Genomic DNA, 12,541 nt, shown 5'->3' with positions numbered 1-12,541 from the left:
TCAGAATAGCAATCAACAGAGCAATTGGAGGTGGCAGGAAGCCGGAGTACCCGGAGAGAACTCACGCAGTCAGGAGGAGAACATGCAAACTCCACACAGAAACCTCCCAAGCCCGGGATTGAACTCAGGACTACTCAGGACCTTTGTATTGTGAGGCACATGCACTAACCCTTGCTGCCTTCCAAAGATATAATGCTTAAAATGATCAAAATATGTAAAAAATTTGCACATATTACATATTGTTTTGAACATTGTCTGTTACTACATTATACATAGACTTGCAGTTTGCATATAAAACATTGCTTGGGGGGTTTGGAAGTTGTTTTAGAGGGCTTTGAAGTCCATTACCCGCCTCTTTCAAGCATTTTTTTTTATCATCTTAAAATCGTAAAAAAAAAAAAAGACGTGTGTTCTTGTCTCTCATAATGATTGTGAACATTTGAATTCCCCCCAAAAGTGCAATTCCCTTTTTAAAGTAATAAAACATGAATTCTCTACATATTTCCCAGCACTTTTAAAACACCTTGGTCTTTTCCAAGCAGAACGTTTGGTTAGCAAGAGTGTGTGCTTCCATAGCAGGGGCGAGAGCCAAGGATGGGGGGTGTTGAGATGCAGATGTTCTCTGTGGGAAGTGTGTGTGCGTGTGTGTGTGCGTGTGTGCGTGTGTGCGTGTGTGTGTGTGTGTGTGTGTGTGTGTGTGTGTGTTTAGGAGTGTGTGTTTGTGCTGATCTAGAAAGTGCTGTTTTTGAGAAGGAGGGAGGCGGACAAATGCACTTAAGGTCACTGACCTGATCCCATTGTCACAACTCAATTTACTGGTGGAATGTTACCCGTGTGTGCGTGTGTATGCGCGTACAACTTTTGGTAGAAGTCCTGCTTGTGTGTACACTTCCGCCATAGATGACCTCCTGTCACATGCTTTTCAGTGTATACAATTGTGCTCATAAGTTTACATACCCTGGGAGAATTTGATTTCTTGGCCATTCTTCAGAGAATATGAATGATAACACAAAAACCTTCTTTCCATTCATGCTTAATGGTTGTGTGAAGCTATTTATTGGTAAACAACTGTGTTTACTCTTTTTACATCAAAATGACAAAAGAAAGTATCCAAATGACCCTGATCAAAAGTTTTGATCTGTTAACATGCAAAAAAGTTGACACAAACAGGTTTGAATGGCTAACCCAGGTTCCAATCCTCACTTCATTAATGAAGTCGCCAGAAGAAAGCCATTTCTGCACAAATGTCACAAAGTATCCCGCTAACATTACGCCAAATGGCACAGAGACAAGCCTCAAAACTTCTGGAACAAAGACATTTGGAGTGATGGCTTTTTTCTGGCGACTCGACCATGCAGCCCATTTTTCCTCAAGTGCCTCCCTATTGTGCATCTTGAAACAGCCACACCACCATTTTTCAGAGAGTCCTGTATTTCATCTGAAGTTATTTGTGGAATTTTATTTGCTTCTCGAACAATTTTCCTGGCAGTTGTAACTGAAATCTTTTGCTGGTCTACCTGAATCCCTCATTTTACACTTCTTAATCAGCGTTTGAACACTGCTGATTGGCATTCTCATTTCCTTTGATATCTTATTATACCCATTTCCTGTTTTATGCAGTTCAATGACCTTTTCTGGCAGATCTTTTGACGATTATTTTGCCTTCCCCAATACTCAGAATCCAGAAACATCTGTGCAGCAATGGATGAAAGATGCAATGGTCATTCAGAAGCCCAGAAACTCACTGACCTTTTATACACACACATTAATTACAAACAAACATGTCACAGGTGAGGATTGGAACTTTGAATAGCCATTTAAACCTGTTTGTGTCAACTTTTGTGCATGTTATCAGATCAAAGTCACTGGGGTATGTCAACTTTTGATCAGGGTAATTTGGGTACTTTCTTTTGTCGTTTTGATTTAAAAAGAGTAAACACAGTTGTTTGCCAATAAATAGCTTCACACAACCATTAAGCATGAGTGGAAAAAAGGCTTTTGTGTTATCATTCATATTCCCTGAAGAATGGCCAAGAAATCATGCATTCTCCCAGGGTATGTCAACTTATGAGCACAACTGTAGATTTGTGTAATACCTAACGTGCTCCCCTTTCGTCCGTCTCTGTTCAGACACGGGACGCGGTGTGCAGGAGAAGTTGCCGCGTCAGCAAACAACTCCCACTGCATTGTGGGAATTGCCTACAATGCCAGAATAGGAGGTATCTGCTTTTTTTGTACATGGCGTTTATTCATCAGAGTAATTGCTTAAGCTCTTTGTGCGTCCATCGTGTGTCAGGTGTGCGCATGCTGGACGGGGACGTAACCGACATGGTCGAAGCCAAATCTCTCAGCCTGCAGCCGCAGCACATCGACATCTACAGCGCCAGCTGGGGGCCTGACGATGACGGAAAGACGGTAGATGGACCGGCGTCTTTGGCCAGGCAGGCTTTTGAGAATGGCATCCGCATGGTGAGACACTGCAGCCTATATTTACATACAAAAATAACATATGGAAATATGAATAGAGAACAGGAAGCAGAATGGAAGGAGGACTGAAGTCGCCTCGCATAAAGGCAAAACACCATTCACAAGTCAAAAAATAAGTTAATTACTGCTAATAATATTGATAATGTATGAAAACATCACATTTGCACTCACCCTTTGGTAATACCACATACACATTGCATACTGTTCAAACACAAAACATGCTGACATAGCAAAATTTGGGGACAGCGTGGCGCTGTCGGCAGAGTGGCTGTGCCAGCAACCTGAGGGTTCCTGGTTCAATCCCCACCTTCTACCATCACAGTCACATCCGTTGTGTCCTTGAGCAAGACACTTCACCCTTGCTCCTGATGGGTCCTGGTTAGTGCCTTGCATGGCAGCTCCCGCCATCAGTGTGTGAGTGGGTGTGTGAATGGGTGAATATGGAAATAGTGTGGAAATAACATGCATACTAGTTGTAGTTTTGATCAGCAAATTTGGAGGTGTTGAAATTACCATGTCAAATTGCTCATGCTTGTAGTATGTATATGTGAAGTCTGAAGTGAATTATATTTATATAGCGCTTTTTCTCAAGTGACTCAAAGCGCTTTACATAGTGAAACCCAATATCTAATTTTTACATTTAAACCAGTGTGAGTGGCACTGGGAGCAGGTGGGTAAAGTGTCTTGCCCAAGGACACAACAGCAGTGACTAAGATGGCGGAAGCGGGGATCGAACCTGCAACCCTCAAGTTGCTGGAATGGCCGCTCTACCAACCGAGCTATACCGCCCAAAATGGGCGGTATAGCTAATTATATGGCATAGCCATCGTAAATTAGCATCCAGCTAGAACATTAAAACAAATGAAGCCTTACTTTTGAGGGTTTTCTATGAGGCATACCTGCTTTGTTAGCATTGGAAATTTCAACCTAACCAGGTAGTCACCAATGAATACGATTTTTTTTGCCTGCCAAGTGCTTGTGCCGCTGCTCAGTCTGCAACTGGATGTAACGTCACACGCAACAAAGGTATGGTAATGTTTTATTTTACCTGAATGGGTACGTTGTAGAACTGACATAATTTAATCATTATCTATAAAAATACCCAATTCAGTACCAATGCCTGATTGATATTATTATTGCGATATGTTATTTAGCCATTTTGTACTGCGCAGCAAGGACCGAGGCATTTGTGTACCGTTTCCCTACATTGTAATAACTTCCACTTCCTGTTCAATGGTTTTCTTAACTTTTTTTCCTCATTAACTATCGGGGTTGGAGTTGTTTTTCCACTGTCTACTTACTAAAAAATTTAAACGTGATGTATTTTGCACATTACATACACTAAAACCAATTTAGTGTAGGTTAATAATATAGGTTAAGCCAGCGTTTCTCAAAGTGTGGGGCGCGCCCCACTGGTGGGGAATAGAGACATGACAGGTGGGGCGCGAGAAACGGGAGGAAATTTCACTTTGATTTTTTTTATTTTTTATTCTTAGATTTTTTTTTTACAACCCCGTTTTCTATACAAACTGTAAATCACTTTGTGATTCTGTCTGTAAAATCTGCTATATAAATTAATGTAAATTACTTATTTTTCCGGTAGACTTTAAATTTCTAGGTAGGAGCGAAAGTTTGACAGACGCAACAGTAACTAATGGGGCCGGGGCTGAGCGGAACACACTTTCGCGCGGATGGGTAGCAGACTAATGACCACAATTACACAAAATGGATAAATTGGCTTCATATAGAGTTGCATACAGAATTGCTCAATGCAAAAAACCACACACAATTGCTGAGCAGCTGATTCTCCCCGCTGCAATAGACATAGTGTCAGTCATGCTTGACGAGACAAGCGCAGCAAAATTAAAAGCTGTCCCACTGTCAAGCGACACAGTTGCGAGACGTATATGCGACATTGCAAGTGATCTTGAGGAACAACTCGTAGACCAGGGGTCGGCAACCGGCGGCTCCGGAGCCGCATGCGACTCTTCGATCACTCTGATGCGGCTCAGCTTGTCACGGCAAGCTCAGCTTGTCATCCTGCTTGTCAAACCTCGGGACACGCCCACGGCCGCGCGCGTCTCCGTCAAAGACATGTGGGTGTCCAAGTTAAAGCGCCTGACAGCGGAACTTGAAGATGTTTCACGCCAGAAGGTTGTTCTTGCTCAGAATCACAAATAGTGTGATATTGAAAACCTCCCCAAACCAGACAAACTTGTGTTCGAAACTTGGAACGCTATCCCGGACTTTTATGTCAACATGAAAAAGTATGCACTTGGAGTCCTGTCGATCTTTGGATCCACATATATATGTGAGCAGGTGTTCTCCAACATGAACTTTATTAAAAACAAACATGGCACACGCTTCAGATGAGAGTTGACAATCCTGTGTGAAGATAAAGGTGACGTCATACAGCCCCGATGTGGAGACGCTGTGCTCTGCGGTTCAGGAGTAGAAATCACATTGACCACGTATGATAAATATTTTAATTTCCTATAATTTTGCGTATATTCAAATTTTTTAATTGTTCAGGGAAATAGACATTTTACGGCATTTTTGGTTCTCAGCTAGTGAATAATTTAAGTTTGGCGGGTTTTTTTTTCTTTACTACAAGGAGGAGTTATATAGACATTAAGTATTTTACTTAACCTTCAACCCGACGTCTTTTTCGGAGTTAAAATGTTTTGTTCCATGCAGACATTTTATTTAATTTTTTCTGCAGTCGTTCATTGATTTCATAAACGTAACCCATCCATCCATCCATCCATCATCTTCCGCTTATCCGAGGTCGGGTCGCGGGGGCAACAGCCTAAGCAGGGAAACCCGGACTTCCCTCTCCCCAGCCACTTCGTCTAGCTCTTCCCGGGGGATCCCGAGGCGTTCCCAGGCCAGCCGGGAGACATAGTCTTCCCAACGTGTCCTGGGTCTTCCCCGTGGCCTCCTACCGGTTGGACGTGCCCTAAACACCTCCCTAGAGAGGCGTTCGGGTGGCATCCTGACCAGATGCCCGAACCACCTCATCTGGCTCCTCTCGATGTGAAGGAGCAGCGGCTTTACTTTGAGTTCCTCCCAGATGACAGAGCTTCTCACCCTATCTCTAAGGGAGAGCCCCGCCACACGGCGGAGGAAACTCATTTCGGCCGCTTGTACCCGTGATCTTATCCTTTCGGTCATGACCCAAAGCTCATGACCATAGGTGAGGATGGGAACGTAGATCGACCGGTAAATTGAGAGCTTTGCCTTCCGGCTCGGCTCCTTCTTCACCACAACGGATCGGTACAACGTCCGCATTACTGAAGACGCCGCACCGATCCGCCTGTCGATCTCACGATCCACTCTTCCCTCACTCGTGAACAAGACTCCTAGGTACTTGAACTCCTCCACTTGGGGCAGGGTCTCCTCCCCAACCCGGAGATGGCACTCCACCCTTTTCCGGGCGAGAACCATGGACTCGGACTTGGAGGTGCTGATTCTCATTCCGGTCCCTTCACACTCGGCTGCGAACCGATCCAGCGAGAGCTGAAGATCCCGGTCAGATGAAGCCATCAGGACCACATCATCTGCAAAAAGCAGAGACCTAATCCTGCGGTTACCAAACCGGAACCCCTCAACGCCTTGACTGCGCCTAGAAATTCTGTCCATAAAAGTTATGAACAGAATCGGTGACAAAGGACAGCCTTGGCGGAGTCCAACCCTCACTGGAAATGTGTTCGACTTACTGCCGGCAACGCGGACCAAGCTCTGGCACTGATCGTACAGGGAACGGACCGCCACAATAAGACTGTCCGATACCCTATACTCTCTGAGCACTCCCCACAGGACTTCCCGAGGGACACGGTCGAATGCCTTCTCCAAGTCCACAAAGCACATGTAGACTGGTTGGGCAAACTCCCATGCACCCTCAAGAACCCCGCCGAGAGTATAGAGCTGGTCCACAGTTCCACGACCAGGACGAAAACCACACTGTTCCTCCTGAATCCGAGGTTCGACTATCCGACGTAGCCTCCTCTCCAGTACACCTGAATAAACCTTACCGGGAAGGCTGAGGAGTGTGATCCCACGATAGTTGGAACACACCCTCCGGTCCCCCTTCTTAAAGAGAGGAACCACCACCCCGGTCTGCCAATCCAGAGGTACCGCCCCCGATGTCCACGTAACCCATCATAGTTAATTTATACATAGCGCAAAGCAAAAAGAAAACTTTATACGCAGTGTTATTTCTTTTTTTTTAAATTTTATTTTTCTTAATTTTATATTTTGATTTTTTTGTCCTGTCCAGCTTCTCAGGCAAATCATATAGTTGATCTAGATGCCCATATCGGCTTTTCACATTTACTTTACAGAAGAGAAGTGTAGGATACTTCTCTTGTTGCCTTATTTAAATTTGACTTTATTAGATTTATTTATATTATCATTTTGTGCAGCCGGGCTGGAGCAGCAAGGGATAGAAAGAGCAAAAAAGGAAGACAGAGAGGGAAATTGTGGGGATCAGAGGGGGATTAGACTGTGTTATTTCATTTTAAATTTCAAAAGAATTTTGTGGCTCCCATTGTTTTCTTTAATTTGTAAAACGGGTCGAAATGGCTCTTTGAGTGGTAAAGTTTGCCGACCCCTGTCGTAGACAAATTAAAATAAAGTCGTTTTGCTTTACAAGTGGACGAAGCTACCGACAGCAATAAAGACTGCCTGTTCATCGCATACATCCGCTTTGTGAATGGCAAATCACTGTGCGAGGATTTAATGTTTTGCAAATACATAAAAAATAGAGCCACTGCTGATGAGCTGGTCAAGATAATGGACAGTTTCCTCAAAGAACACAACCTTAAATGGGAAAACTGTATGGGCTTTTGCTCCGATGGCGCACAGACCATGGCAGGGTCAAGAAACGGGCAGCAGGCTCTAATAAAGAGGGTTGCGCCAAATGCGCATTGGACACACTGCGTCATTCACCGGGAAGCACTCGCATCAAGGCAGCTCAGCCCCGACCTCAATGAGGTTTTAACAGATGTTGTGAGCGCGGTAAATTTTATCAAAACACGAAAAAGTGGCACTTTTAATTTATTTATTATTGAACTTGATGCAAGTTATTTGATTTATTGTTGAACTTGATGCAAGTTATTTGATTTATTATTGAACTTGATGAAAGTTATAACACTTTTATTCTATTTATTATTGAACTTGATGCAAGTTATATAACACTATTGTTTTATTTATTATTGAACTTGATGCAAGTTATTTTATTTATTATTGAACTTGATGCAAGTTATACCACAGCTGCACAGTTATTTTATTTATTATTGAACTTGATTTTATTTTATGTTATTGAGTTTGAATGTATACAACTTGATGTTACTTGATGTTCAATACATTTGAAAATGTTAAACCTGGCATTAGCGATCTTTTGGGGCGATGGGGGCAGGTGGGTCTTGAAAACTCCCCCTTGTCCAAAGTGGGGGATGACAAAAAAAGATTGAGAACCACTGGGTTAAGCTAATCAAATATTGACGTTTTAGCTTTGTGTAATAGGAGACAAAGCAAATTATTAGACGTAGACTTAATCAAACTTTAATGATCCACAAAAGAAATTGTTCCACACAGTAGCTCAGTTACAATGATGGATAGGACAATGCCGGTATAAATAAACTTAATATAGCGATATGAAATATAACATATATATGTAATATTTACATAATATATGTACAGTATAGAATATAGACTGATATATTATGTTTATATCATATATACAATATATAACAATTACCATGTACAATTTTACAGTATATGTGACAGCTGCAGCATAAAATAGAGAGTAAATCCAGCATAAAATAGAGAGTAAATCCAGCATAAAATAGAGAGTAAATCCAGCATAAAATAGATATTATAAACAAAGAGAAGTAACTAACATAGAAGGTGTCAAGTCATAGACAGATATTTTATCTATTGCTGTATGGCGAGTAAATATACAGCTGGATGGAGTGCAGAATGAAGGAGTTCTTGAATGGAACACTGTAGGAACGAAGCTGAAGGAGCCTGTTGGAGTATGAACTCTGCTGTCCCTCAATTGTCTGGTGGAGTGGGTGGGCAGGATTGTCCATGATGGCCAGCAGTTTGTCCAGTGTCCTCCTATACAGTGGGGCAAAAAAGTATTTAGTCAGCCACCGATTGTGCAAGTTCTCCCACTTAAAATGATGACAAAGGTCTGTAATTTTCATCATAGGTACACTTCAACTGTGAGAGACAAAATGTGAAAAAAAAATCACATTGTAGGAATTTTAAATAATTTATTTGTAAATTATGGTGGAAAATAAGTATTTGGTCAACCATTCAAAGCTCTCACTGATGGAAGGAGGTTTTTGCTCAAAATCTCACGATACATGGCCGCATTCATTCTTTCCTTAACACGGATCAATCGTCCTGTCCCCTTAGCAGAAAAACAGCCCCAAAGCATGATGTTTCCACCCCCATGCTTCACAGTAGGTATGGTGTTCTTGGGATGCAACTCAGTATTCTTCTTCCTCCAAACACGACGACTTGAGTTTATACCAAAAAGTTCTATTTTGGTTTCATCTGACCACATGACATTCTCCCAATCCTCTGCTGTATCATCCATGTATCCATTTTGGTATAAACCTAACTCGTCGTGTTTGGAGTGTGAGAGTCCAGTCCATAGTAGATCTAACAAAATCGTGAGAGTCCAGTCCATAGCGGATCTAACATAATGTTGTGAAAGTCCAGTCCATAGTGGATCTAACATAACACTGTGAAAGTCCAGTCCATAGTGGATCTAACATTATAGTAAAGTCCAGTCCATAGTGGATCTAACATAATACTGTGAAAGTCCAGTCCATAGTGGATCTAACATTATAGTAAAGTCCAGTCCACAGTGGATCTAACATAATAGTGTTAGACTCTAGTCCATAGTGGATCTAACATGATAGTGAGAGTCCAGTCCATAGTGGATCTAACAAAATAGTGTGAGAGTCCAGTCCATAGTGGATCTAACGTGATAGTGAAAGTCCAGTCCATAGTGGATCTAACATAATAGTAAAAGTCCAGTCCATAGTGGATCTAACATAATAGTGTGAGAGTCCAGTCCATAGTGAATCTAACATAATATTGTGAAAGTCCAGTCCATAGTGGAGCTAACATAATAGTGAGAGTCCAGTCCATAGTGGATCTAACATAATACTGTGAAAGTCCAGTCCATAATGGATCTAACATAATAGTAAAAGTCCAGTCCATAGTGGATCTAACATAATACTGTCAAAGTCCAGTCCATAATGGATCTAACATAATAGTAAAAGTCCAGTCCATAGTGGATCTAACATAATAGTGTGAGAGTCCAGTCCATAGTGAATCTAACTTAATATTGTGAAAGTCCAGTCCATAGTGGAGCTAACATAATAGTGAGAGTCCAGTCCATAGTGGATCTAACATAATACTGTGAAAGTCCAGTCCATAATGGATCTAACATAATAGTAAAAGTCCAGTCCATAGTGAATCTAACATAATAGTGTGAAAGTCCAGTCCATAGTGGAGCTAACATAATAGTGAGAGTCCAGTCCATAGTGAATCTAACATAATATTGTGAAAGTCCAGTCCATAGTGGAGCTAACATAATAGTGAGAGTCCAGTCCATAGTGGATTCAACATAATAGTGGGAGTCCAGTCCTTAGTGGGGCCAGCAGGAGAACTGACTGATGAACTGATGAACAACTGATGAACTGGCACCCATCCTGAGCAACTTGTCACTCATCAGAATTGGCTGCATGGTGTTGAAGGCACTGGAGAAATCAAAGAACACAATCCTCACAGTGTCCTCCCTTCAGAACTATATATATCTCATTTTTAATCAGTTTATTTGTTTATTACAATCTGCAGATGGCTTGGGGCCGAAAATGGCCCCTTGACAGCATTTTGGAAACCGCTGCTTTAAATGCTCAGTGAGCTGAAGTCTTATGTGAAGTCTCACAATTTTTTTTTTTGCCATGGAAAAAGTTTCCTTGTGAATTGTAGTCACACATGACAAAGTAAGTTGGCAGACTTCAAACAACAAAAAAATATGGAGCGCGAGTCAAAGGTCAGACCTGGTAGGACGTCTGAGGCGAGGAGACGGACAGAAAGACAGACGATGTTTATCTTCATGTTAGGTTGAAGCTGATTCGAGAAAGCTTGCTTGTGAGTGTAACAGGTAATGTAGCGACAATCCAAAGAGACACTCTAGTGCAGACCGAGCTATGCTGTCAGTACCGCACAACGACGCTGACACTCCTGGACAAGGGCACAGTCTTTGGACTTTGCAGCTGCATGTTCACAGGTGCTTCCTCCTCAGTGTTCTTTGTAAAAAGAATAAGAAAGTTGTTCCCCTCTCAAAAAAGGCAACAATTCCTTACATGAACCAAATTCCTAATTCCTTAACCAAAGGGGTATTAGATTATCAATTCTAGTCGCAAATGACTGTCAATTATTCAAAACAATCATAGGAAGAAGTGTTCTCTTTTCCTGTTACTTCTCTTTTTTGCCTTTCTTTTTTGGCTGATTGCTCACTAGGGCACTCGCCATTGCTCACGTCCGTCAGCGTTTCCTTTTGTGTCAGTGACTCTGTCACACATAAAAGTAAAAAAAACACAAAAAAAACCAGAGACTGACTGTGGTATTTGCATAATCATCAATGCAAAATGATTATTGAGGTTCATGCGTTATTCATTGGGTAATGTTGAAATCTGCATACCCAAAATATTAACAAAAAAGTAAAACAATTTTGGTACAAATCAGGCATGTACAGTCCGCATTGTGGAGCTCCCTGTGGATCGTGCCTTGTAAGACATGCCAGCATACTGTACATGTAATACAGGTATCCTCAAAGTTTTGTAATCATTAGACTTAGACTTTGACTTCCTTTTTATTGTCATTAAAATTTGAACTTTACAGTACAGATAAGAACAGAATTTCCTTTAACTAGCTGATGGTATTGCAGGATAAAAAAAAGCAATAAGGTGCAGCTATAAATAAATACAAACCCCGTTCCCATATGAGTTGGGAAATTGTGTTAGATGTAAAAATAAACAGAATACAATGATTTGCAAATCCTTTTCAACCCATATTTAATTGAATGCACTACAAAGACAAGATATTTGATGTTCAAAGTCATAAACTTTATTTTTTTTTTGCAAATGATAATTAACTTGGAATTTTATGGCTGCAACACGTCCCAAAGTAATTGAGAAAGGGCATGTTCACCACTGTGTTACATCACCTTTTCTTTTAACAACACTCAAACGTTTGAGAACTGAGGAAACTAATTGCTGAAGCTTTGAAAGAGGAATTCTTTCCCATTCTTGTTTTATGTAGAGCGTCAGTTGTTCAACAGTCTGGGGTCTCTGCTGTCATATTTTACGCTTCGTAATGTGCCACACATTTTCGATGGGAGACCAGTCTGGACTGCAGGCGGGCCAGGAAAGTACCCGCACTCTTTTTTTACGAAGCCATGCTGTTGTAACACGTGCTGAATGTAGCTTGGCATTGTCTTGCTGAAATAACTATGGGCGTCCATGGAAAAGACGGCACTTATATGGCAGCATATGTTGTTCCAAAACCTGTATGTACCTTTCAGCATTATTGGTGCCTTCACAGATGCCTTGGGCACTAATGCACCCCCATACCATCACAGATGCTGGTTTTTGAACTTTGCGTCAATCACAGTCTGGATGGTTTGCTTCCCCTTTGGTCCGGATGACACGATGTCGAATATTTCCAAAAACAATTTGATAAGTGGACTCGACAGACCACAGAACACTTTTCCACTTTGCATCAGTCCATCTTAGATCAGTGGTCCCCAACCCAGATTGTTTTTTTGTTTGTTTTGTTTATTAAATCAACATAAAAAACAGAAGATACACTTACAATTAGTGCACCAACAATAAAAATCTCCCTTTTCCATGGCAAAAAAAAGAGCTCCCCAACCCCCGCCAGGCCGCGGGACAAATTTTCAAGCGTTGACCGGTCCGCAGCTACAAAAAAGTTGGGGACCACTGTCTTAGATGATCTCGGGCCC

At 41.7% G+C, this 12,541-nt stretch overlaps 1 protein-coding gene across 4 annotated transcripts in view; it reads left to right on the top strand.

Moving 5' to 3' along the window:
• pcsk5b (proprotein convertase subtilisin/kexin type 5b) overlaps positions 1-12,541 on the top strand; it is a 305,406-nt gene that overhangs the window by 109,126 nt on the left and 183,739 nt on the right. For all 4 annotated transcript variants that reach the window (XM_061902184.1, XM_061902182.1, XM_061902180.1 and 1 more), the window contains exons 6-7: positions 2,131-2,219; positions 2,297-2,469. In XM_061902184.1, coding sequence (XP_061758168.1) covers positions 2,131-2,219; positions 2,297-2,469 — 262 coding nt within the window. The remainder of the gene's footprint in view (positions 1-2,130; positions 2,220-2,296; positions 2,470-12,541) is intronic.

This window comes from Nerophis ophidion, linkage group LG01, assembly GCF_033978795.1.
Source record: "Nerophis ophidion isolate RoL-2023_Sa linkage group LG01, RoL_Noph_v1.0, whole genome shotgun sequence".
Lineage (NCBI taxonomy): Eukaryota > Metazoa > Chordata > Actinopteri > Syngnathiformes > Syngnathidae > Nerophis > Nerophis ophidion.
This window is presented reverse-complemented; position numbering and strand designations above follow the sequence as displayed.